Genomic DNA, 24,982 nt, shown 5'->3' with positions numbered 1-24,982 from the left:
GCGGATTCTTAACCACTGCACCACTAAGGAAGCCCCAACTTGAATTCTTTTGAAAAGATACAAATAATGCGCTTCTATTGTAGGTATATTAATCTACGCTGGCTGACATAACAAAATACCGCAAATTGGGTGGCTTAAACAACAGAAATGTATTTTCTCACAGTTCTGGAAGCTGAAAGTCCAAGATCAAAGTTGCCAAGGGAGGGCAAACTGAGAAGCTTATTTTCCTGGTGCATCTAGTTGCTCAATGATAAATAAAACATTATAGCAAGGTAAGCAAGGATATATTAAGGAATATGTGACCTTGGACCAATGAATGACTTGACCTCGCTGAGCCTCACCTCCCTCACCTGGAAAAAACGATTACTGTGCAGATGAAATGAGGTGATGCATGTAGAGTGCTTGGGTTGATAAATGCTTGCTGTGCTGTCATTTACATTATTGTCATGTTATGACCTTATGACTAAAAACAGAGACTCTGGAGCTGCTCAGCCTGGGTTCGAATCTCAGCTCCACCACTTACTAGCTAGATGACCTTGGGCAAGGTCACTTAGCCTCTCCGTGCCTCAGTCTCCTCCTCTGTAAAGTGAGGCTAATAGGATTATTGTGAGGGTTAAATGAATTGATGGTGCCTGGACACACAGGAGTGCTATGTAAGCGTTTGTTCAATAAATCATAATGTGTTCCCTTCTGCCCTTAGAGGTCCTTCTGGAGAAAAGTTAGAAAATAACAGCTTCAAAGAGAGACGAGCTATTTCCAGACACTGATTTATAAAAGGAATGTATTTCTATAACACCAGTTGTCCTATTTGCCTTTTAGAAGATCTGAGAGGCAGAATGCGTTTATAATGGTGGAATCTTCGGCAGCTGGCTGGCCAGATTCGAGCTATCTGGGGGCATGGCCCACTTCCCTATGGCTCCTGGTGCCCTTCCACCGAGCCTGACCTTGGACTGGTGGCTTTTCTGGCACGGGCCAGGGGTGGGCCAAGGGGAGGAGGAGGAAAGGAGCTCCTGGGATCCCCCTCGCCCCTCCCCCACTCGCCCAGTGAGTAATGACATTCACGGGGAAGGGAGGGAGGGAGCGAAGGAGAGGGGCAGGCTCGGCGAGGCCATGTGATGCTGGGCGAGAGAGAGCCGCCACCGCCGGATCCTCCTTCTTTCTTCCCTCTGGTTTCGGGCTGTCATGGCGACCCCCAATAACCTGACCCCCACCAACTGCAGCTGGTGGCCCATCTCGGCGCTGGAGAGCGATGTGGCCAAGCCGGTGGAGGCCCCCCAAGCACCCGAAGCGGCCAGCCACGCCCACTGGCCCAAGGAGAGCCTGGTTCTGTACCACTGGACCCAGTCCTTCAGCTCGCAGAAGGTAGAGCCCGGAGGGAGCAGGGGAATCCGACCGATGCACCAGGAGGCTTGGGGGAGGGGATCCGGCAGGGCTTAAGGGGTCTGAAGACCTGGTGAGAGACTGGAGGGTAGAATCGGGGGCTTCGGGGCCCGGAGGACGGGGGAAGCTGGGCTGCCCTCCCGGGAGGTGACTGGCCCTGTCTTGGGCCCCAGGAGCACCGTCCCTAATTCTAGGAACACCCATTTTGCCTCTTTCCCTCCCAGAAAGACCCGGTCTGTTGAAGAGCTGAGAAGAGAGACAAAGGCAAGGGGAAGGGAATGGGCACTGCTGGAAACGCGGCCTGTTGGAGGGGGCCGCTGCTGCGCGCGGGGGGGAGGGGCGCTTCCTGGGGTCCAGCCTCCGGCCCCAGTAGTCCCATCGCAGGCCCTCCCCCGCCCCCCACCCCCGCGCTGCTGTCCCCATGCCACAGGCCTGCGGGTCAAAGCTCTTCTGCCCTTCTGCCCGGCTGGGGGCCTTCTGATTGGGGCTTGAAGGGTCTGACTCTAGCCCTCCCCCCACCCCACCCCCCACTCTTGAGCTGAGAAGGAAGGAGTTAACCCATCTCCTCAAACCAGCTCAGCTGGCCCATAAGGTCTCTGCTTTTTGCTCTTAAAGGCACAGACGGCCACACGGTCCCATCTCAGACTCAGGGGAGCTAGAAGGCGGTTGGGAATGCAGCCTGGTGTTATCGGGGTTCCCGCTTCCTGGGGGTGAGGTCCAAGCACTGAGCCTGTAAGACCAGGGGCCTCTAGGAGGGCAGTCTCTCACCCTGGGCTGTCCTCTCTGTGGGGTACGGATTCAGCACCATGGCCAGGTCCCAGCAGCCGGTCCTGCTGGAGCCTAAGGGTCACCCACTGCCTGACCCTTCGACTTCTCTTCTCCCTGGAAGATCCTTTTGTTCCATTCACTCATTTTCCAGATGGAGAAACAGATTCCTTAGAGAGGAATGGCCTTGGAACCAGGCTCTATGGTTTGATTCTTGGTCTAGGCTCAGTTCCATCATCTGGAAAATGGGATGATAGTAACAATAATAGCTACTTCTTCTAATTGCAACCCCCCTCTCAGGATTGCTGAGGGTTGTTGAACAGGCGGTACTGCTTAGTGTTCTACACTGGCACTAGTCAAACTTGAGCATACATTACTGGTTCAAGCACAGAATGCTGGGTCCCACCCCAGAGATTTTGATTCAGCAGATCTGGAGTAGGGCCAAAGATGCTGCATTCTAACAGGCTACCAGGTGATGCTGATGAAGCTGGTCCACTGAGCCCCCTTTGAGTAGTTCCGAGTTTAGAGTACAGACTATGAGGCCAGAAAGTCCCCAGCAGGAGAGCCATCTTCTCCAATAATTCACCATGGAGTTTTTGGCAGGTCACTTTGCTTCCCTAAAGCCTCAGTTTTATAATCTGTAAAATGGACCTAATGCGAGTACCTTCTTCAGAAGGCTATTGTGATGGTGAAATGAGATGATGCACAAAAAGTGCTGATCGCGGTGCCTGGCATGGTGTCAAGGCTCTGTTAATAACGGGTGTTATGATATCACTAAAGTGCTAGGTAAAGGAGGGGTTGGAGTTAATCAAGGTCATGCTGGGACTCTTCTGTACATGCATGCTGAACACCTACTGCAGGCCAGGCTCTATACAAGTTGCTGGGGGGTTTGGGAATGAATCAGACTGACCTCCAGAAGCTAGGATCTCCTCCTCCCCAGAGCCTCAGGGGCCAGGCCCCAGTGACCAGGAGGTAGGAGGGTGGCCCCTCCCATCACCATTTCCTGAGGGAGCCTCCTGAATATTCCTTATTCAGCTTGAGCTCAGGGCTAAGGTGGCCCCTTAGTCAGGGATGGGACCACCCACTGCAATCCCATTTGTGACCAAGCCTCTGACCAAGGCAGCCTTGCATTCTCCTGACTCTCCTGCCAGGGCCTTCCCCTTGCCCAGGGGCCTGTGGTGGGTTCTAGAGGCAGTGTAGCCTGATGGAAAACACATGGGCTCTGCAGTCAGATGGTCCTGGTTCCAGTCTCATCTTGAGTGCTTACTGGCTGTGTGACCTTGGACAAGTCACTTCCACCTCCTCTGTGCCTCAACATCCTCATCTGGAAAAGGGGACATTTACATCTGACCCTGTAAGATTCCTGGGGGACTGAAAGGACCGGGACATGTGTTAAGTGTCTGGCACACAGTATGGGCTTAGCAGGTGCGTTTCCTTCTTTCGCATCAGTCCTAAAGGGCCTTGCCTGCATGCAGAGGGCCCTCCCAGACATGGCAGAAGGGAAGTAAATGACCTCTACCTGCCACTCTGGCCTTACTTTTTAAGCTCTTGGGCACTGGCGCTCCAGCCCTGTCCACGCTGCCCTTGACCATTTACCACCCCCTCTCCCACTCCCAGGAGGTCCACAGGCGAGAACTGCACATCTTACTACTCTTCTGCTCGGAAGCCTACAGTGGCTCACAAGTCCTTCCAGGAAAAAGCCGGAGTCCTCATAATGGCCTCAGGCCCTACTGCAGGATCTAACCTTGCCTGGGTCATGGACCCACTCATCAACTGGGGGAAGCCTATGGACTTTTCTCAGGATAGTACTTTTAATTGAATAACATCAAATACATAGGAGTATTAGATTAGAAGGAAAACCAATCATACTGAAGTAAAGCTATTGACATACTTTCAAAACAAATTTGTTACATAATAATATGTGTTTCTGTATTAACCCATAGTATCACATGATCTAGTGGCAGGACTAATAACTACTGTAATGTTGAAGTCGTGACGGATGTAATTGCAGCAACTGTGAAGTGATGAAAATATCTGATTCCTAGTGGTGACAATATTATAGGCACGGCTAACACCACCATGCTTTGTTGCCTACACTCATAATTGAAGAGAATGCTAAGTGTCAGCTTGACATGACTGAAAATAAACCTGTAATTTTCCGATCCTAGTTTGAGGACTCCCTGAATTTATTCATAGACCCCTGGGTCTAGGAATCTCAATTAAATGTCCCTGTGCATGACCCTTTCTGACCTCCTCTCCTTTTGTCACCTCCATCCATCCTGCTCCAGCAGGATGGCCACCTCACCATTTTTCAAACTTGTCAGACATGCTCCCACCTCAGGGCCTTTGCACTGGCTGTCCCCTCTGCCTGGATCCCTGTGTGGACTACTCTCTCTTTTTTCTTTGCTCAAATGTCACCTTCTCAGAGAGGCCTGCCCTGATGGGTCACCCTATTTAAAATTGCCACTTGCCTCCCTGATGCCCTGGCACCCCCCCCAATTTCCCTTACCTTGCTCTATTTTTTCTTTTTTCCTATGAACTCGCTATCTTTTGACACACCATCTCATTTTAGCTGCTTCTCATCTGTCTGCCTCCACCAGAATGTCAGCTCCCTGAGGGCAGAGATCTTTGTTTTGTTCACTGCTGAGTCTTGAGCACTTAGAACAAGACCTGGCAGAGTAGGCACTCAATAAATAAGTGTTGAAAAGTGGCGCATTTGTAAGCCATAAGATGTTACATAAAAAAGGCATTTGATTCTGTAGGCCTGAAACTGGTGTAAGAAATAAAGCTTATTAATTTGTTAAAAGTATTTGAGATAAATAAACCAAGACTCAGAGACTCTAAGTGTCTTTTACAAAGTCACACCGCAACTAAGTGGCTGGGCAGAGATGCCAACCCAGCCCATCACAGTTTTCTCATAAACAAGGGCCCGGGTGAGGGGGGACAGTACCTAGCCATGACAATGCAGCACCAGTGGGTGACTTTCAGGCACCCACAGGGGGGATAGTTTGCCCAGAGTTGGCTGATGTCTGGTCACACCGAGTGGTGACCACCTAAGTCTGGCGCAGTTCCAGGAGGCAAAGAAGGCAGATGGCCTTGGTAGCTGCATGCCCTCCCCCTGGGCCTGGCTTCCTCCCCACCCCCTCCCCTGCAGGATGGCACATGGCTCTGGCCTGCAGCTCAGCTAAAGGAGAAAGTCTCCTTGGCTGCTTGCTGGTGTGATCCTGAGGCAACTCCAAGCAGGACTGTTGTTCCTCTAAAGACAGTCCCCTCCCCAGGCGGGAGCCCCACCAGGCACCCTCACTGGAGTTCAAGGGCAGTGCCCAGGGAGTGGTCCCTGGGAGCAGATGCCCTGCCAGGATGGAAGGCCAAACGTCTGGACCCGCCAAGGGCAAAGGCCTGATTTAGTTTCTGTTTCCATCCGTTCAGAGATCCCAGCTTGACCCAGACGCTGGGTGGCTGGGCGGAACCTGCCAGGAGGATGCCAGGGCAGGCAGGAAGGGAATGGGAACTACCACCTAGGTATGTATAGGGGTCATCGATGCTTAACAGGAATAGATCTTTGCCTCTCTCAGGGGTGCCCTCTCTTTCTCCTGGGCTGGAGCTAGAAGTAGGGAGGAGCATGTAGGAGTGGAGCTTGCCATCCTTTTGCTGGGGGACCTTAGACAAGTCTAGCCTACCTTCTGAGTCTCAGTCCACAGGCAGGGGATAGTTGGGCTAGGTGATCATTAACCATCTGCCAGCTCAGAACTGTTGGGCTGGGTCAGGAGGCTCTCCGTTATCATCTACCAGGTCATATGTTTGTCTGGGACCCCCTGGAGATTAGCGGAAGACTCAGGAGGGGCCAGGCCCAGGACTCCCTGGAAGGAGCCCCCAGGGCAGAGAACACTGGTCTGCTTCTAGTTTTAGATCTACTGCTAAATTGGCTGTGTGGCTTTGGGTCAGTTAGTTGCCCTCTCTGGACTTTCGTTTTCTCATCAGCAAAAACGGGAGATAGTCTCTGCTCTGCGCTCCTCTGGAAGGCTGTTGTGAGCATCCAACAACCAGATGGGAAGGTGTCTGGGGGCAATAAAGGGCTAGGCTGATGCTGGCAAATTATTTTTCACTTCACTTTGTTTCTCAAATAATTTGAGAAATTTTGCTACTGATCATGGTGATGATAAGAATTTCTGCAAATTTCCTGGCCAGATTCACGTTTGGAGGCCAGGCTGAGAGTCCAATCCTGATAATGAGAATTATGAATTAAGCACCATCTATATACCAGACACTGTGTTGGTACTACTATTAATACTTCAATTCTGCAAATAAAAAAACCATGAAGCCCAGAAAGTGTAACGAATCCGCCCAAACTCACACAGAAGAGCCAGAAATCCTATCCCAGGTACGTCCAGCAGTGACACCCAGCCCGGTAACCACCAGGCAGCTCTGCCCCTTGTCCCCAGGGCAGAGCTGTGTTCCTCCCACCACCAGGCCCTGGGGATGTATCCCCTATCCCGTACCCCAGGGGCCCAGGAGTGGGCCGGAAGCAACACTGTCCCCTCCAGTGTGTGACCTCTGACCTCCCTCCCCGCACGCCCCGCCCCACCTGGACAGAGTGTCCCCGTGTGTCCGCCCGCCTTCCCCGTTCTGACCCTGGCGCCTGCAGGTGCGGCTGGTGATCGCCGAGAAGGGCCTGGCGTGTGAGGAGCGGGACGTGAGCCTGCCGCAGAGCGAACACAAGGAGCCCTGGTTCATGCGGCTCAACCTGGGCGAGGAGGTGCCCGTCATCATCCATCGCGACAACATCATCAGCGACTACGACCAGATCATCGACTACGTGGAGCGCACGTTCACGGGAGGTACGGTGGCCGCGCGGGCCCAGACAGCGCCCCAGAGCCTTGGGAAGCCTGGGGAAACCCCGCGGGCCCAGGCTTCCCCGCAAGGAGCCACGGGCTACAGGCAGGCCTCAGATGCCCCCCAGGAACCGCAGAGCATGGCCACAGGTCCCCGGGGACCCCACAGATCTGACCCGCCTCCCCGGTTCTGAGGGAAAGGGCATGGCCCAGACACCCGCCTTGGAGCGGCTAGGGCTATAGCCTCCTTGCCCGGGAACTCTGGAGTCACAGGCTCGGCCTGTGTCTGGAATCCACCAGGCATGAACGGGACCCAGACCCCCTTCTAAGTCGCCGCAGACAGGATCCAGATCTCCCGGGGATGCCAGGGCTCGGCCAGGACCCAGCCCCCTGAAACCCTGTAAGCATAAGTCAGGACCACAGGCTCTTCTGGAACCCCACAGACATGGGCCCGGATACCCGAGAACTTTGCAGACGTGAGCAGGGCCCGGCACTCCAGAGCCCCACAGAACACTATGTCCTCTGTCCCTACTTCCCTCCCTCTGGCCTCGCTCAAGTCCAGAAGCTCAGTGCCCACGGCAGAGGCTGCAAATGCAGCTGAGAGATCAGGGCCCAGACATGCACTGTTTTAAAAGAATATGAATTAGTTGCCAACATTTAAAAACCAAGGAGAGTTCAATTTCAAACATCCAGGTTTCCAGCTTCTCTCCAAGTCTGGCAACACTAGGCCTAGAGACCCACCTGGCAACAAGCCCGGGCCGGTGAGGAGTTGCCCCTCAGGGGACAGCTCGGCAGGGCTCCAGTGAGGAGAGGTAGGCGGGCAGGATCACTAGGGTCCCCTGTCAGCCTGGTGGGGACTTTCTCTCAAGAGTCAAGGAAAGGGGATGGGCCCCAAACTTCTGGACATGTCGTGGTTCCGGGATGCTGAGGTTGGGGGATGGGGTGCCAGAGGCTGGCCTCTCTGAATCAGGGGGGCGGGAGGCCCGACACAGGGCCCTGCGTGCCGCCGCCCAGCCCCCGGCCATACCCCGCAGAGCACGTGGTGGCGCTGATGCCCGAGGCGGGCAGCCCCCAGCACGCGCGGGTGCTGCAGTACCGCGAGCTGCTGGACGCGCTGCCCATGGACGCCTACACGCACGGCTGCATCCTGCACCCCGAACTCACCGCCGACTCCATGATCCCCAAGTACGCCACGGCCGAGATCCGCAGTGAGTCCCGGGGTCGGGGTCGGGGCGCAGAACCCTCAGGGTAACCCGGTCTTCGCCCACCTCCTCCCTCTTCCTCCCATTCCTGTATCTCTTACTCACTTTCTTCCCTTTATCTCTCCTCTTCCCCATGGATATCCCTCTGCCTCTGCCTCTCTCTCCATCCCTGTGTCTGTCTCTGTCTCTGTTCAGCTCTCTGTCTCTCACTCTGGCTCTCCATCTCACTCACCCTGTTTCGAGCTGAATATGTCTCTCTCCCTCTCTGGCAGTCTCTCTCTCTCATTCCCTTCTCCTGCCCCCTCCTCTTGTCCTGCCATCCCATACAGAGGCCATAGGGCTATCTGTCCCCCTAGAGGCTTGCCTGTCCATGGGAGCTGGGACACCTCCCCACAGGCATCTCAGCCCCAGACACCTCGGGTTGGCAGCCCAGGGCACTGAGTGACATCAGGGCTGGCATCACCAAGGAAGACTGCCCAGATATTGCACGGCCCCAGGTCTCTGAGTTCTTATTCAAGCATCCCCATATACTGTCCTAACTGCCAACCTGATTGTGCCCACAGCCTACTTAATCCTTTCATTTTTTTCAGTACTCAGTAAATAAGTGTTGGATTAAATCAGATCATCCGTCAACAACTGTTTACAGACTTTGGTCCAGGCTCTATGCAGACACCATGGTGTCCAATACACAGATGAAGCATGATGATTCCAAGTAGATAATAGGTGCTCGGTAAATGGTCACTTCCTCTCTCTCAAAGGAATGAGGCTCATGTCCAAAGGCGGGCCAGGTTGTGGCACTCGATTTCGTCTCTTCAGAGTGCCCTTGAACAAGACTCAGGACATATTTATATTGTCCTGTCCCCATTGAGTCAACAACATTTAACAACATTTATGAAGTCTCCTATGACCCAGGCCCTGGGCACGGGGCTGGGGCCAGAAGGGGACTGTCACAGCTTCTACCCTCCCAGGGTCACAGTTTCATGGAAGCAGAAAGGCAAACGACCAGATAATTACAATGCAGGACTAAGTAAATTTGAACAGCCTCTCAGGAGGGCAGTCTGGCCCTCTATATCGAATATTAAAAGGCCCACACTTTGGAGACTGTCCTGCAATGACACTTGGATGTGTGTGCCAAAGAAGTATGTACAAGGATATGCATTGCAGCATAAGGGGTACTAGCAAGAGGCTGGAAATTACCCAATTGACCATGATTTGGGGACTGTGGAGATAAATTCTAGTACATACAAACAATGAAATACTGTGCAGCTGTTAAAAAAATAACAGGCATGTGGAATGCTCTCTAAGATATATTAGTAAGTAGGGAGAAAGTGAAGGGCAAAAAAATGCATCTAGTGTGCTATCATTAATATATGTAAAAGGGGGTCGAATGGATACACAGGTGCTTGCAAACACAAGGAGTATTTCTGGAAGGACGCATGAAGACTGGGAGAGCAGAACTAAGGGACTGCAGATTGAGAGGAGAGAGATTTACTTTTCACTGTACGTTCCTTAATATTGTTTGAATTTTTAAACAAGCATGCATGTATAATCGATTCAAAACTAATTGATTTGGGGACTTCCCTGGCGGTGCAGTGGTTAAGACACCGTGCTTCCACTGCAGGGGGCATGGGTTTGATCCCTGGTCAGAGAACTTAGATTCTGTGTGCCACGCAGTGTGGCGCAAAAAAAAAAAACAAAAAAAAAAACCCATTGATTAAAATTTTTCTGACCTAGTACCCATCAGTGTCATGACAAGGGGAACATAGAGGCAGTGGGGCCAGAGAAGATGCCCATCCCAGCCTCTGGGGTCGTGAAAGGCTTCTAGAATGCAGCAACATCCAAGGATGACCAGGAGTTGGAAAGGGAAGGAGAGGGAGAATCCTTTCGGGTTTGGGGGGAGGGGAGGGCGTGGTGTGTTTCAGGAAATGAAGGACTTTAATGTGGTTGAAGTGTAGCCCAATGTGGGTATGTGTAGTCGTGGTACAAGTCTGGGGAGTAGGGCTGGCAGAATTGGAATTTTATCCACAGAGCAGTGGAGAAACAGTGATGGAAAGTGGCATGATCAGATCTGCATTTTACAAAGATTATTCAACCGAGAGAAGACTGGGTGGAGCTGTTAGGGGGTCCTGGCTGTCATCTAGGTGAGCAATGATGGTGGCCTGGATTAAGTGGAGGGAGTCCCTAAGTGCTTCTGGAAGCTGGAGGTGCTCCCCCACCCTGTCCTGAGCCATTTGAAGGTGCCTAGAAGGCAGTTGGGGGGCAGAGAGGATCTCAAGGCTCCAGCCCAGCTGGTGGGGGGGGGACCTCACGGGATGCAGAAGTCATCTTGCAGTGACCCCCCCAACCCAATTAGTCCAAGGTCTTTCTTTGGCCTAGTCTGCCCTCCTGGGGTCTAAAGAGAGCCACATGGGCAGCCCTGGGTGACTGGCAAGAGAGAAGATGCTGTACTTGACCTTCAAACTCAAAAAATATCAATGAGACTTAATATAGCCCCAAAGCTGAAAGATCTGCGAATATGCTTACTGGTATCAGGCCAGGAGATGGGGTGGTGGATTGTGAAACCTCAGAGGGCAGAAGCTGAAGAATTGCAGTCACTCATTTATTCACTCATTCCATTCATTCATTCATTCAACACCCACTAAGCTCCTCTTCTATGCCAGGCTTGTATTGGATTTTAAGGGAACAGAGATGAATCTGATACAGCCACTGCTCTCCAGAAACTCAGATTCTAGTGGGAGACATATACATCCAGAGATAAGTAAATTAGCATCAAAATCTCCATGTACAGTAACACAGGTTGTGCACTGCACAAGTCCAGGGGGTACTTTTCACATAGACTACAATGTGAATGGATTCGTGCAATGGCAGCTCTGATTAGTGTGTGTGTATGTGCATTCTCTGGTGGAAATCTGTACAGCGTACTCTGGAGGACAAAGGCATTGAGTGGTCAGACATCCTAGAGGATCAGGAAGGGCTTCATGGAAGAGGTCATCTTAAGCTGGACCTGGAAGGGGATTTTCAGGAATATTGGAGAAGGCTATTCCAGGAAGAAGAAGCAGTGTGAGAAACAGCGTAGAAGTTTGGAATGATCTGGCACATTCAGGGAGTGTTAAGCATTTGGAGTGAGTGGCTGAAATGTTACCATCTGCTTGTCGTTTACTAGTGTGGGATTTACTAGCCTCTCTGAATCCGTTTCTTCACTACAGAAAGGGGTGAGGGAGACGTTCCCTGAAGCATGAGCTTGTCCACAATTTTGGGTGATATTCATTTCCGGCAAACTCCTACTCATCCCCTAGAGTCTCCTCCTCAATGAGGTTTCTTGACATCTTGTGCCCCAGGCAGGTAGCCCTCTGGGTCCCACAGTATTCTGTTCTCTCTTCACTAGAGATTGATCATGCTATGTCGTAGGTATCTCTTTTATGGTCTAGGGCAGGATGGCATCTCATCCATCCCTATGTCCCAGCCTGTAATGACATAGTGTCTCCTAGTTATGCCTGTTGATATTGTTACTTGCTGGGCTGGTGTTTGAATGGGACCTATTCCAAGTTGTTGGGGGAAAGGGAAAGGAAGAGCACCAGGTGTCAGAAGAACGGGACCTTTCCTATTCTCTCCCCAGGACATTTAGCCAACGCCACCATGGACTTCATGAAATTGGACCATGAAGAGGAGCCCCAGCTCTCTGAGCCCTACCTTTCTAAACAGAAGAAGCTCATGGTGAGTGACCCCGGGCCTGCTCATTCTCCTTTCCCACCATCTTTTCCATGGAAAAGAAGAACTGGGAGAAGCTGGTTCTAAGTAGAGAATCAGCTGATGACATGAAATGGGAAAGCCACTGGCTTGCTTTCCCAATCCTGTCTCCTCTGTCGTTTACTGGCTCTTTGACCTTGAGCAAGTCACTGTCGCCCTGGAGCCTCACTTTCCTAATGTCTTAGGTTGTGTCCCTAAGAGCAGAGCATTGGACAGAGGTTCTGGGGTAAGCGAGGTATTGAGGGAGCGCTCTAAGGAGAACCCAGTAAGGATGAGATAGGAATGAGGAAGGGGCTAAGTTCACCTGATCCCACAGGGAGCTCTGGAGGATAAATGGTGCCACAAAGTCCATCCAGCTTGAGACAAAGGGGCAGACTTTTATACCTTTATATCAGCCAATCATTGACCCAGTTATTTCCCAAGTATTTCCAGGAAACTCCTCATTGGCTGAGAACAATTCTCTGAAGAAGGGGCAGCTGTGAGCCACTATCAACCAACTCTCATAGCAGCTGGTGTATGAGAGTACCAGCCCCATGAAAGGGATCTGGCCAGGACAGTCAAGCTCACGGGACTATTGTGAACACCGGATGAGGATGCTTTGTAACAGTGGGGGTATCCTATACACTTAAGGGGATATAAGGAGACTGGGTTTGCAGAAGGGGATTTGGGCCAAGAGTCTTCCATCCCTGGTCATCCTTGCTCTATTGAGGCCAACTCAGCTCCTCTAGCTCCTGCCTGTCCTGCCCCCAGGCCAAGATCCTGGAGCACGATGATGTGAGCTACCTGAAGAAGATCCTGGGGGAGCTGGCCATGGTGCTGGACCAGATCGAGGCTGAGCTGGAGAAGAGGAAGCTTGAGAACGAGGGTGGGTGCCAGTTCTGGGGTAGGTGAGTGCTGGAGCCCATCCAGCCCACCCTGTCCATGACAGTCCCAGCATCTTTTCCCCCAAAGATCTTAGAGGACCATCCAGGTGGTTAGGATCATGGGCCATGGAGTCAGAAAGACCTAGGTTTAAGTCCTAGCTTGGCCACTTGCTAGTTGAATGACCCTGGGCCAGGTGCTTCGCCTCCCTAGACCTCAGTTCCCCATCCACAAAATGGGGATAATAACAAGACCGACCTCAGAGAGATGTTGAGACACTGCATGAAGTAATATACGTAGAATGCTTAGATCAGCGCTTAGCACACAGTATTTAATAAAGGTTATTGAAGATGATGATGGTAGTGGTGGTGGTGATCACTGTCCACTACACTATCTCCCCTTTCCCCGACTGAAGGATGTATTATGGCTCCTTCATGCTGTAGGAGCCAGACATCTAGGCTCACCCAGACTCTCTGACCTTGACTCTTTCTGTTCTCAAGTGCCTCTCTTCTCTGGACCCTGAGCATGCCAGCTACATTTCCACCTCCACACCTCAGCTCCTGCAGCTCTTCCAGCCTGGAGTACCCTCTCCTTACCACTCTGCTCCTTTTCTCATCTATACACCATCTTTGCCACCACCCTTCTTCAAATTTCATTCTGGACCTTCCCATTTTGCTCTATTTTAGGTACCCTGTTAGTCTGGTCTCCTCAACAATGCCAATTTGTGGAACCCATTCAACATGCACTGCTACACTCATAGCTTCACACACACACAGAGATGTCTGTGTATGTGGGAAGGTTGTGCAGCACAGTGTTCTAAAAGATGGGTTTAGAGTGAGACAGATATGAGTTAGGGTCCTAGCTTTGCTGCCTATACTGTGTGACTTGGGCAAGTTCCTTTCCTTATTGGAGCCTCAGTTTCAACATCTGTGAAACAGGATGGTAATAGTAGAATTTAAAACCTAAACTCCATCTTGTTGAACTCTTTAAAAAATGAAAAGCACCCAGCACAGTGCCTGGAACATACTAGTTAATTACATATGACAGCTAAAGGCATGTGCGTTCTCCAGGTGAGAAAACTAAGGCTCAGAGAGATACAGTGACTCGCTCAAGGTCACACAGCTCTTAAATGGCATAGTGAGGGTAAGAACAGGTTCCCTCTCAATGGGTCCAATGTTCTTTCAGCATTTCACAGCTGAGGCCTCAAGCAAATGGCACACACAGATATCTAAGGTCCTAAACAGGAACACTGCCATAAATCCTTTCTAGAAAAAAGCAGAGTATGGCTAAATGAGTAAAAACAATACATACCTCAAGAAGGAACTTTCTCATTTCTATCAGAGAGGGTGCTGGAGAGGGGCCATTCCAGAAGAGTGTTCAGGGGCCAATGGAAGTAGCTGGACCACATGTTGCCCATCACCCAGCAGGCTAAGCCAGGCTCTTCATATGATAGTGGTTGCAAGGATACTGAGAGCAGCAAGAGAGCAAAGCCCCAAGGTGCAAATATGTTTAAGCCTCTACTTGTGTCACATTTATGAAAGCCCCATTGGCTAAAGCAAGTGACATGGCAGAGCCAGCATTAAAAGGGTAGAGGGTTGGACTCTGCCTCTTGATGGCAGAAGCAGTAAAGCCTTTGCAAAGGGGCAAGCGTGCAGGAATGGGAGGAATTTGTGGCCATTTTTGCAATCTACTCAGGGGTGAGGTGTTCTGATTTTACTTTTAAAAGTACTCTGGTTGCTGTGAAAATGGATTTCAAGGGAGACAGAAGCCCAGATGAGATGGTGGTGGCTTGGACTGAGGTGGTGGCCGTGGAGATGGGGAGGCATGAAAGGCCTGAGAGGTATTTTGGAGATAAAATGGGCAGGAACTTGCTGAAAGGTTGAGGGTATTGGAGGGAGTGGAGTAAGAGGGGATAAAGGAATCAGAGATGACTCATGAGGTTTTGGTCTGAGCTACTGAGTGGTACCATTTCCTGATATGAGCAAGGGGGACCCAAGAGTTCAGTTGGGACACAGTGAGTTTGAGATGCCTTCACAAGACCCAAGAGGGGATGTCACATAAGCCATTAGGTATTCTAGTCTGACTTTCAAAGGAGAGGTCAGAATTTGGAGAGGGAGATTTGCAAGTCTTCAGCATATACACGGTGATTAAAGCCGTAGAATTGGATGATGTCACCTAGAGGGCAGTGGAGAGAGACAGAAAGAGGAATCAAGACCTGCTTATTAGTTATTTATTGCTTATAACAAACTGCTCCCAAGCTCAGCGGCTTAAACAAAAAAAAAAAGCATTTGTCGGGCTTCCCTGGTGGCGCAGTGGTTAAGACTCCACCTGCCAATGCAGGGGACACGCGTTCGAGCCCTGCTCCGGGGAGATCCCACATGCCGCGGAGCAACTAAGCCCGTGCGCCACGACTACTGAGCCTGCGCTCTAGAGCCCGCGAGCCACAACTACTGAGCCGACGTGCCACAACTACTGAAGCCCGCGTGCCTAGAGCCCGTGCTCCACAACAAGAGAAGCCACCGCAATGGGAAGCCCGCGCACCGCAACGAAGAGTAGCCCCCGTTCGCCGCAACTAGAGAAAGCCCGCGTGCAGCAACGAAGACCCAACACAGCCAAAAATAAATAAATAAATAATAAATAAATAAATAAATAAATACAGGCAGCAGGCTAGATTTGAGCTGAGAGCCATAGTTTAAAAAAAAAAAAAAAAAAGCATTTGTCATATCACACATTTTCTGTGAATCAGAAATTCCGGAGCAGCTTGGCTGAGTGTTTCTAATTCAGGGTTGCATGATGCAGGGATAGATGCATGATGCATCTATCCCTCCCCCCAACTTTTCCGCCGTCTCTAAGTCAAGCCGTTGGCTGGGGCTGCAACACCCTGAGCTGAAGGGTCCACGATGGCTCATTCACGTGGGTCTTCACTAGAGGTCTCAGTTCCCCACTGCTGTTGGCCGGAGACCTCACTACATGGGCATCTTATTAGGGCTGCCTGAGCTTCTTCACCACGCGGCCGCCGGCTTTCCCCTGAGCAAGTGATCCCAGAGAGACAGAAGCAGCTGAAGCCACATTATCTTTTATGACCTACCCTTGGAAGTCATTCTGTCACTTCTGCCACATTCTATTCATTTGAAGCAAGGCATTAAATACAGCCCATATTCAAGGGGAGAAAAATTGGGCTCCACCAAAGAGATAAGTACCAAGTAATCTGTGAGCGTATTTTTTTCTTTTTTTTTAATTGAAGTATAGTTGATTTACAACTCTATATTATTTTATTTATTTATTTATTTATTTATTTATTTATTTATGGCTGTGCTGCACGCTTGCGGGATCTTATTTCCCCGACCAGAGGTTGAACCGGGCCCTGGGCAGTGAAAGTGTGGAGTCCTGATCACTGGACTGCCAGGGAATTCCCTACAACGTTATATTAGTTTCAAGTGTACAGCGTAGTAATTCAGTATTTTTACAGATTGTACTCCATCAAAAGTCATTACAAGATGATGACCATAATTCCCTGTGCTATACAGTATATCCTTGCTGCTTATCTATGTTACACATAATAGTTTGTATCTCTTAATCCCATACCTCTAATTTGCCCCTCCCCCTTCCTTCTCCCCTTTGGTAACCACTAGTTTATTTTCTCTCCCTCTCTCTCTCTTTTTTCTTTTTTATGGAAAGGCATTTTATTTGAAATATAGCAGTGTATACATGTGAATCCCAGACACACAATCTATCCCTCCCCCCATCTCTAAGTCTGTGAGTCTGTTTCTGTTTTGTAAATAAGTTCATTTGTATCATTTTTTTTTAGATTCCGCATATAAGTGATATCATATGATATTTGTCTTTCTCTCTCTGACTTACTTCACTTAGTATGATAATCTCCAGGTCCATCCATGTTGCTGCAAATAGCATTATTTCATTCTTTTTAGTGGCTGAGAAATAGTCACTAGTTTATTTTCTGTATCTGTGACTCTGTTTCTGTTTTGCATATACATGTGTTTATATTATTTTTTAGATTCCACAGAGAAAGACAAGCACTGTTTCGTATTTTAAAACTACCACATCTGCCCTGAGGGTCCCCCTCACTGAGAGAAGGGTAAAGGCAGAGGAGCTGGCAAAGCTGATGAGACACAATGGCCAGTGAGGTGTGAGGACTCCTGTGTCACAGAACGCAGAAAGGATTGTGTTTTAAGGAGGGAGAACAGTGTCAAATGCAGCTGAGAGGCTGAATAAACCAAGGATAGGAAATCGTCCCTTGGGTTTTGTCCCATGGCTGTTGGTGGTGACCTTGCCAAGAGCAGTTTCACTGGAATGTGAGGGCAATGGCTGAAGAGTGAATGGGAGGTGAGGCGTGAAGATGGCTAGTGTAGACAACCCTTTTGAGAAGTTTAGCTGTAGACGGAATAGAGAAATGGGGTGGTACCTGAAGAAGGCTGTGGGGCGAAGGGAGGAATGTTTTCAAGATAGGAGATACAACAGCATGTTTTCAGGCTGGTAGAAATGCCTCAGTGGAAAGGAGAAATCAGTGATGCAGGACCAATGAGGATGGAGAGGGTGTGCTTCAGGCAGGGTCCCCAGGGGACACAGAGGCCACCCTCAAATTGGGTAAATCAAAGAGGCCTTCATAAAGGGACTGTTTACAAATGTGTGGGCGGGACACAGGGAAACCACAAGGAAAAGTGCAGTACCTGGACCTGGGGTTGTGAGCAATGGGAGCAGTTTCAGGAACCGGGACAAAGAGGGCCACCTGACAGGAGCTGTGACTTTCTGGGTTCGATCCCTGGTCGGGGAACTAAGATCCCGCCTGCCGCCTGGTGTGGCCAAAAACAAACAAATAAACAAACCAACACAGCCAGCCCGTGGCAACCTGCAGAGAAAAAAACGGAGGGAAGTAAGGCTCTGACCTCACCCTCGCCCACCATCCTATCTCCCACCTCTGCTCCCCATTGGCCAAACACCCCTGGAGCCAGAGGGCACGGAGTCCCATCAGTGTATCCGCCAAGTTGGCCTCCTGGGGGGCGCAGAGCAGCGTGGGGAGGGGAGGAGAGTGGCTCCAGAAAGGGATAGGGAGGATATGCAGCGTTGGGTGGGTGCAGAGGACCACGGAGGGCCTGACCTTGAGCGTAGGTGGCTCACACCCTCCCTTGTGTCAGCAGGTGGTAAATGCACGGGCCTGGCATTGTGGGTTTCATGGTGGTGGGTAAGGGCTTTCATGTCTGAAGGTTCCTGTTTTCTGAATGAAGCATGAGGTGACGTCATCAGCAGAGAAAACCACCAGGTATGAGGAGAGAAGATGAAAGATGTGCGTCGTCTCTGCAGGGGGCGGTGAAGCGAGCATCCCCCAGAGCTGCTACAGGACTGCTACAGGACCCGGGCAGGGCTGCCAGCCCTCCCGGGCTTTGTGGTCAGGATTTAAAGTGTAACTGGTAAGGGTAACTGTCTCCAGCACACTCAGCTGGCAGACTTGGAGAAGGCACAAGACAGGGTTCATCCAGAGCTCCGACTTGGCAAAGGGAATCCACAGTTGCAGGAGCGGAGGAAACCGAAGACCTTCTGGTGACATGCCAGATAGCTAGCTACCCGTGCCCATGATCATTATGCAGTCATGGCTAGCAGTATTTGCCTACAAAGAGAAACACAGGAATGGACATACTTAAATAGTGATGCACGCTTACACACTCATGAACATCTGTCTGCAGGCAAACACCAAGTGCACGTGGGCATACACTTCACTTATGCATGTGGTAATCCCCCCACTTCATGGACACAGATGCCCATGTGTGCAGCTGTCTACATGCTAATACACAACCAGCTTCCTGGATTTGAGCAGGCATTCACATGGGTAAACATACACACCATGCAGGATGCAGACACATAGGTCCACACACAGACCCAAATAAAAATGTACCCATTGAACGGGACCTACGTGTCAGTGGAGATACATACATATGTACGATGAAGTACTCTCTCAGGTAGCTGACTTACATTTGACAGCAACTTAGATTTGTTGAAAGACGGTGCCCTGTACTCCCTCTTGTTACCAAGGATAAACTTCTTGAACTAGCGAAGCCTAGTCCCTTCCCTTGTGTACTTGACGCCACCCTCACTCATCCCTTCAAGGACACCACATCAGTAATTCTCTCCACTCTCTCCTGTAGCATCACCTCCTCTCGGCTCGATCATTCCCATCAACGTGCTGTTTTTCTCTTCCCAACTTACAAAGACACTCTTTTTAAAAATTTATTTATTTATTTATTTATTTATCTTTTCATTCTTGGCTGTGTTGGGTCTTTGTTGTTGCGCGCGGGCTTTCTCTAGTTGCGGTGAGCGGGGGCTACTCTTCGTTGCGGTGCGCGGGCCTCTCATCGCGGTGGCTTCTCTTGTTGTAGAGCACGGGCTCTAGGCATGTGGGCTTAGTAGTTGTGGCTCCTGGGCTCTAGAGTGCAGGCTCAGTAGTTGTGGTGCATGGGCTTAGCTGCTCTGCAGCATGTGGGATCTTCCTGGACCAGGGCTTGAACTTGTGTCCCGTAGTTGTGGCTCCTGGGCTCTAGAGTGCAGGCTCAGTAGTTGTGGTGCATGGGCTTAGCTGCTCTGCAGCATGTGGGATCTTCCTGGACCAGGGCTTGAACTTGTGTCCCCTGCATTGGCAGGCGGATTCCCAACCACTGCGCCACCAGGGAAGTCCCCCAAAACACTCTTGACCCGTCTCACATTATCGGCATATCCTTCCCATGACAGCAAAACTCCTTGAAAGGGTGACCTTTGCTCACCGTCTCTGATTCCTCTCCTCCCTTTCTTTCCTGGACTCCCTCCCAACCAGGCTTTCATCGTCAGCATCTACTCCCACTGTTTTTGTCAAGGTCACCAGTCGCCAAATGCAATCGCCAATTCTCAGCCTCCTTTTCTGTGACTTCCCGGCAGCATCTGAAGCCACCTGAGCACTCTGTCCTTGGAACACTTTCTTATCTTGGCTTCTGGGACACCACACTCTCCTGGGTCGTCTCCCACCTCACCGGCTACTCCTCACGCTCCTTCGCTGGTTGCTCCTTGTTGCCCAATATCTAAATCTTGAGGCCCCGAAGCTCAGTCCTTGGTTCTGTTCTCAGCTCTGTCTCCACTCACGCCCTTGATGATGCCGTGCACCTGTACCTCTAACTGCAGACACATCATCTCCCCTCAGAAGTCTAACAGGCATCCGGAAGAGTCCATATTCAAGAACAAACTTCTGATCAGAGCCTTCATTACACTTTAGCTCCTCCTCCCGTGAGACCGTGAGCCTCTGGAGGGAAGCCATTTGTGTCTTGTCATGTCTTCATGCCCAGCACATACTACCAGATAAACACTTGTTGGATGAATGAATGAACATGAGGGCACAGAGTGAAAGGGGGAGGCTCAGGCTGTGAGGGTGAAGGGTATTAGATTCATGGAATTTCTGAGCTGAAAGGAACACCTCTACAAAAGGGCAGAAGCAAGCTTCCCAAGAAAGCAGGCCTCACCGGAAGTGGAGAGGAAGTCATTCCAGGCATGGGGTGCAGCAGGGGCAATGGCCCAGAGGCCGAAATGGGCGTGGCTTGCTTGAGCGGAACAGTGGGCAAGTGGGCAATTTGTGAGAAGTGAAGATCAGAGAAGTACTGGGTTGGCCAAAAAGTTCGTTTGGGTTTTTCGTAAGAGGTTCTAGAAAAAAAGCAAACGAACTCTTTGGCCAACCCAATACATTGGAGCTCATCCAACTACTGAAAGGTCTTAAAAGCCACGCAGAGGAATCTGGACATTAATGTGTAGTCAGTGGGGAGAATTTCAGGTTATTGAGCAAAGCAGTGATGAAGGAGACCAAAGGGCTCCAGAATTTCAAGTCTAGTGTTTCCTAAATACACAGGCTAATTTTAGATGTCACGTGACCATGGCGATAAATAACATAAAACCACATAATGAGAATTATTCTCTTTTTAATTCTTTTGATTGTATTAAAGAAAGAGTGTTAGTATGATGCTAGTACTTAATTCCTATAAAGGGGTTATGTATTAATACCTGCCCTTTTCTTCAAACAAATAAACAAAACAAGTCTTGGGCTCAGGGATTTTGGGCAGGCAGTAGTATCCAGCTGGAATTTAATAGCGTTTGTTTTGTTTTTTGTTAAATGTACTTTTATCATTGCACATAGGTTATGGCAAATGATACTCTTAGTGATACAGTCTCTTTTCTCATTCATCACTCATTAAGTAAAGATTTAGTGAGCCAGGCACTGTTCTAGGTGCAGGGGATACAGCTGTGAACAAGACAGACCCAAATTCTTGCCCTCATGGAGCTTCCATTCTGGTAGAGGGTGACAGGCAATAAACAAAATGAGCATGTACAGTATATGGTGGAACACTGGGGAAAAGTGGTATGGAAGAAAACAGAGCAGGGGAGGAGGACAGTGATTGCTGGGATTGGGGTTTCAATTTTAACTGGGTGGTCAGTGAAGCCCCCCGAGAAGATGGCACTGAGCCAAGACCTGAAAGAGGTGGAGGAGTAAGCCCTGTAGCTCTGTGCGGGAAGAGTGTTCCAGGCAGCGGGAACAGCAAGTGCAAAGGCCCTGGGGTGGGAACGTGCCTGGAATGAGGAGCTGCAAGGAGGCCATGGTTGAAGAAGGATGAGTCAAGGTCGGGGACTTCCCTGGCGGTCCAGTGGTTCGGACTCGGTGCTTTCACTGCTGTGGTCCTGGGTTCAATCCCTGCTTGGGGAACCAAGATCCCGCAAGACATGAAGCACAGCCAAAAAAAGAAAAAAAAGAGTGAGTCAAGGGGGAAAAAGTAGACTCCTAGGTCTGAAAGGTACCTGGGGGCCAGAACACATCGGACCTTTAGACCATTAGAAGGGCTTCAGCTTTTACTCTGACTACGACAGGGGGTCATTAGAGGGCTTTGATCAGAGAGAAGGACATGATCTGACTTAAGATTTAACAGGATTCCTGTCTCTGCTGTGCTGAGAATACACTCTAGGGAGTCAAAGGCAAACGATAATGGTCGTTAGGACCAGGATGGTCATGGCAGAGGTAACAGCAAACTTTGGATGTATTTTGAAAATAAAGTTGATGGCAACTGCTGACAAAGTGTATGTGGGGTGTGAAAGAAAGAGAAGAATTCAACATGGCCTGAGGCTTTTGGCCTGAGTGGCTGGAAGGATGGAGGTGCTGTTACTGACGTGGGATGAATGTGGTGGGTTTGGGGGTGACGATCAGGGATTCAGTTTTGGACAAGTCGCGTTTAAGATGCACAGTGGACACGCAAGTAGAGCTGGAAAATGGGCAGTGGGCTATATGAATCCAGAGTTTCAATACATATATTTGCATTTAATAAGTCAGTTGATTTAAAGAAAACAAATAATAGAGGTAGTATATGCATCTGGCAAAAATCATGAAAGAAGTACAGGAGTGGGTGACCTTGGGGAAACACTATGGCAGGCGGACAGAAGCCGGAGGCGTTACTGAGAGAGGAGGGAGTGTATGGGGGAAGAAGAGCTGACCCCTCCCCTCCCCCACCTCCTGTCACTTCCATTCTAGGGCAGAAATGTGAGCTGTGGCTCTGCGGCTGTGCCTTCACCCTGGCTGATGTCCTCCTGGGAGCCACCCTGCACCGCCTCAAATTCCTGGGACTGTCCAAGAAATACTGGGAAGATGGCAGCCGGCCCAACCTGCAGTCCTTCTTTGAGAGGGTCCAGAAACGCTTTGCCTTCCGGAAAGTTCTGGGCGACATCCACACCACTCTGCTGTCAGCAGTCATCCCCAACGCGTTCCGGCTGGTCAAGCGGAAACCCCCATCTTTCTTTGGGGCATCCTTCCTCATGGGCTCCCTGGGTGGGATGGGCTACTTTGCCTACTGGTACCTCAAGAAAAAATACATCTAAAGCCAGGCCCCGGGCTTGGTGTCTGACTGTTGGTGTCTCTGTCCTGTGTGATTCCCAGTGAGAGCTCTCAGTAACGCACCGTCTCATGCACACTTGGACAGCCCCTCCCACCCCTCGTTCGAAGTAATTCTATCATCAGTGTGAAAACATTCCATAGTTTAGGAGTAGATGTTGCCAATGCCGTGAGTTGAGGCCACGGTTCTACTAAAGGAGAGAAAGAGTGAGTGGGAGAGAGAGAGAAAGAGAGAGAGAGAAACAAACAAAAACACGAATGCCTTTTTTTTTTTTTTCGATTCAAGGTCTCAAGATGGAACTGTGGGGACTGGTTAGGATCTGAGGTGAGTCCCAGGTCATTTCATTCACCAGGGCCCAGATTCTGGGAGGTGCTGGGGGCTCGGAGGGCCTGACCCCTCGCCTCCCCTTCCCTCTTGCCCAGGGAACTCTTCCACAGGACAAAGCCAACATCAAGACTTGACTCTTCTAAGCACTACCTCCGGGTGGGGCTGGAGACCTGGAGACCCCGCGGGAGGCCCCTGAAGACTGGAAGGGGCTTCATTCTTCTCCTGGAAGTGAACTGAGACAGCACTGGCCGAGCCAAGGCAGTGACTTCCAGCCACAGGCCATGTCTGGGGCCGACGCCATGAGCACACCCTCCCATTCCCCTCTTGATTTGGCCAGTGTGCTTGGTCTGGCACTTTGCCGGAAGTCCCTGAAGGCGGTGTCCATCCTCCTCTTCCCACCCGGAGTTGAGTTTTCCCACCATGTGAGGTGGACTTTCAGGAAAAGCCACATTGATGTTCTCTCGGAAGTTCAGCCCTGGCCGGAGTGCAGGGGTGGGTCTGGAGGTGGATGGCCTTCAGGTCCCTCCTCCAGCCTCTGCCAAAGCCATCTCTGTTAACATCTGCCTTCCCCTTCACTCTCGGGGCCCCCCCACGCCCTGCCATGCCATGCAGGGGCGTTTCTGCATCCACGCTGCCCGTCCTCGCGGCGTCTCACTTCCCTGTGCCTTCTGCATGTTGGGAGAGGGTCAGGGTGTCACTGCAGCTCATGCTTAGAAACCGCCGAAAGCCCCCAGTAAAAAGCATCGAGGAGAAGCAGCTGCTTTTCATTTCTAAACCTGTGTTGTCCGTCCATCTAGTTCTCGTTTCCAGAGTTTGGGGCCAGAGGGGTGGAGGTACGACGTTGAGACTCAGTGAGTCTGACTCTTCTGACTCTCACCAGTGTTTTGACCATTTCACTTCTGGTGAGAAGGAAGAGATGACTGATGGCTGCTTGGGGGGCCCAAGGCTGGATGTGGGGAGGCTAGGTCTTTTGTTTGTTTTTTGGCTGCACCGCATGGCTTGAGGAATCTTAGTTCCCCAACCAGGGATCTAACCCGGGCCCGAGGCAGTGACGCTCCAAGTCCTAACCACTGGACTGCCAGGGAATTCCCATGGCCAGGTTTTATCTGATAGGAAAGGATAGACAGGATGTTAGAGCACATGTCCAGTACTTTAAGGCCCAGCTGTTGAAGAGGGTCATGTGACTTCCACGCACAGTCCATGGGTGAGAATTTAATTCCCAGGCTTCACCCAGCTGCAAAGGAGGCTGGGAAATGTAGTCTGTGATTGGGCAGCCTATTGCTAAGGAAGGAGAGAACAGATCCTGGTGGACAGCCAGCAGCCTCTGACATAAGGAAGCACTGAATGGAAAGAGGCCCAGGCGGACTGCTGGAGAGAAACATAGACTCAGACCCTCCACAGGCCCCACCTGCCTGTTCCACATGTGCAGAAACTGAGGCCTGGGATGGGCATGTGTCTGGTTTGGTCAGGATCCCACAACAAGTGAGCTAGAGCTAAGCGTCCTTTCCCTGGTCCCTTTCTGTCTCGGAATGTCACGGAGAGCAGCTCGGGTGTGGAAAAGAGTCAACATGCGTACGTTTACTCAGAATCCATCAGCTGCTGAGCCTTCTACCGGGTGCCATGGAGGGTTGCAGAGATGGACAGGGTGTGGGGCTGAGTTCAGTCTAGTTGGGAAGACGGACACCACCACCACCAGGACTGCGGTCATGGGCGACCCCCGTGTTTACAATGCTAAGACGGTCTCTCCAACATTCACAGAAGGATGCCTGTTGGGGAGGACGGTAAGGGCTGCTGAAGGTCATATCTCCTTCAGCTCATTGGCTACTCGCTGCCAAAGTCACAAAATCATCTGCCGGGGCCATTCCAATGTTACCTCCAAAGACCTGTTTGGTCCTTCCCTAGCAACCTGGGCTCACATTGCCTAAAACCCTTAGTTTTCTCATCTCTAAATGGAGCTGATAATAATAAT

The 24,982-nt window shown here is 50.7% G+C and overlaps 1 protein-coding gene across 1 annotated transcript; it reads left to right on the top strand.

Moving 5' to 3' along the window:
* Positions 1-1,180: 1,180 nt before the first annotated feature.
* GDAP1L1 (ganglioside induced differentiation associated protein 1 like 1) lies at positions 1,181-24,757 on the top strand. Its single transcript, XM_007123017.4, has 6 exons — positions 1,181-1,362; positions 6,791-6,983; positions 8,012-8,185; positions 11,796-11,893; positions 12,677-12,791; positions 22,329-24,757. Exons 1-6 carry the CDS (start codon positions 1,183-1,185, stop codon positions 22,670-22,672), a joined length of 1,104 nt encoding a protein of 367 aa, XP_007123079.1. The 5' UTR covers positions 1,181-1,182; the 3' UTR covers positions 22,673-24,757.
* Positions 24,758-24,982: the final 225 nt, after the last annotated feature.

Source organism: Physeter macrocephalus, unplaced genomic scaffold (assembly GCF_002837175.3).
Source record: "Physeter macrocephalus isolate SW-GA unplaced genomic scaffold, ASM283717v5 random_53, whole genome shotgun sequence".
NCBI lineage: Eukaryota > Metazoa > Chordata > Mammalia > Artiodactyla > Physeteridae > Physeter > Physeter macrocephalus.
This window is presented reverse-complemented; position numbering and strand designations above follow the sequence as displayed.

Coding starts and splice junctions, on each gene's coding strand:
- GDAP1L1 (XM_007123017.4), top strand. CDS start 1,183: ATGGCGACCCCCAATAACCTGACCCCCACCAACTGCAGCTGGTGGCCC. Junction 11,894..12,676: donor CTAAACAGAAGAAGCTCATG/GTGAGTGACCCC, acceptor TCCTGCCCCCAG/GCCAAGATCCTGGAGCACGA. Junction 12,792..22,328: donor GAGGAAGCTTGAGAACGAGG/GTGGGTGCCAGT, acceptor CTTCCATTCTAG/GGCAGAAATGTGAGCTGTGG.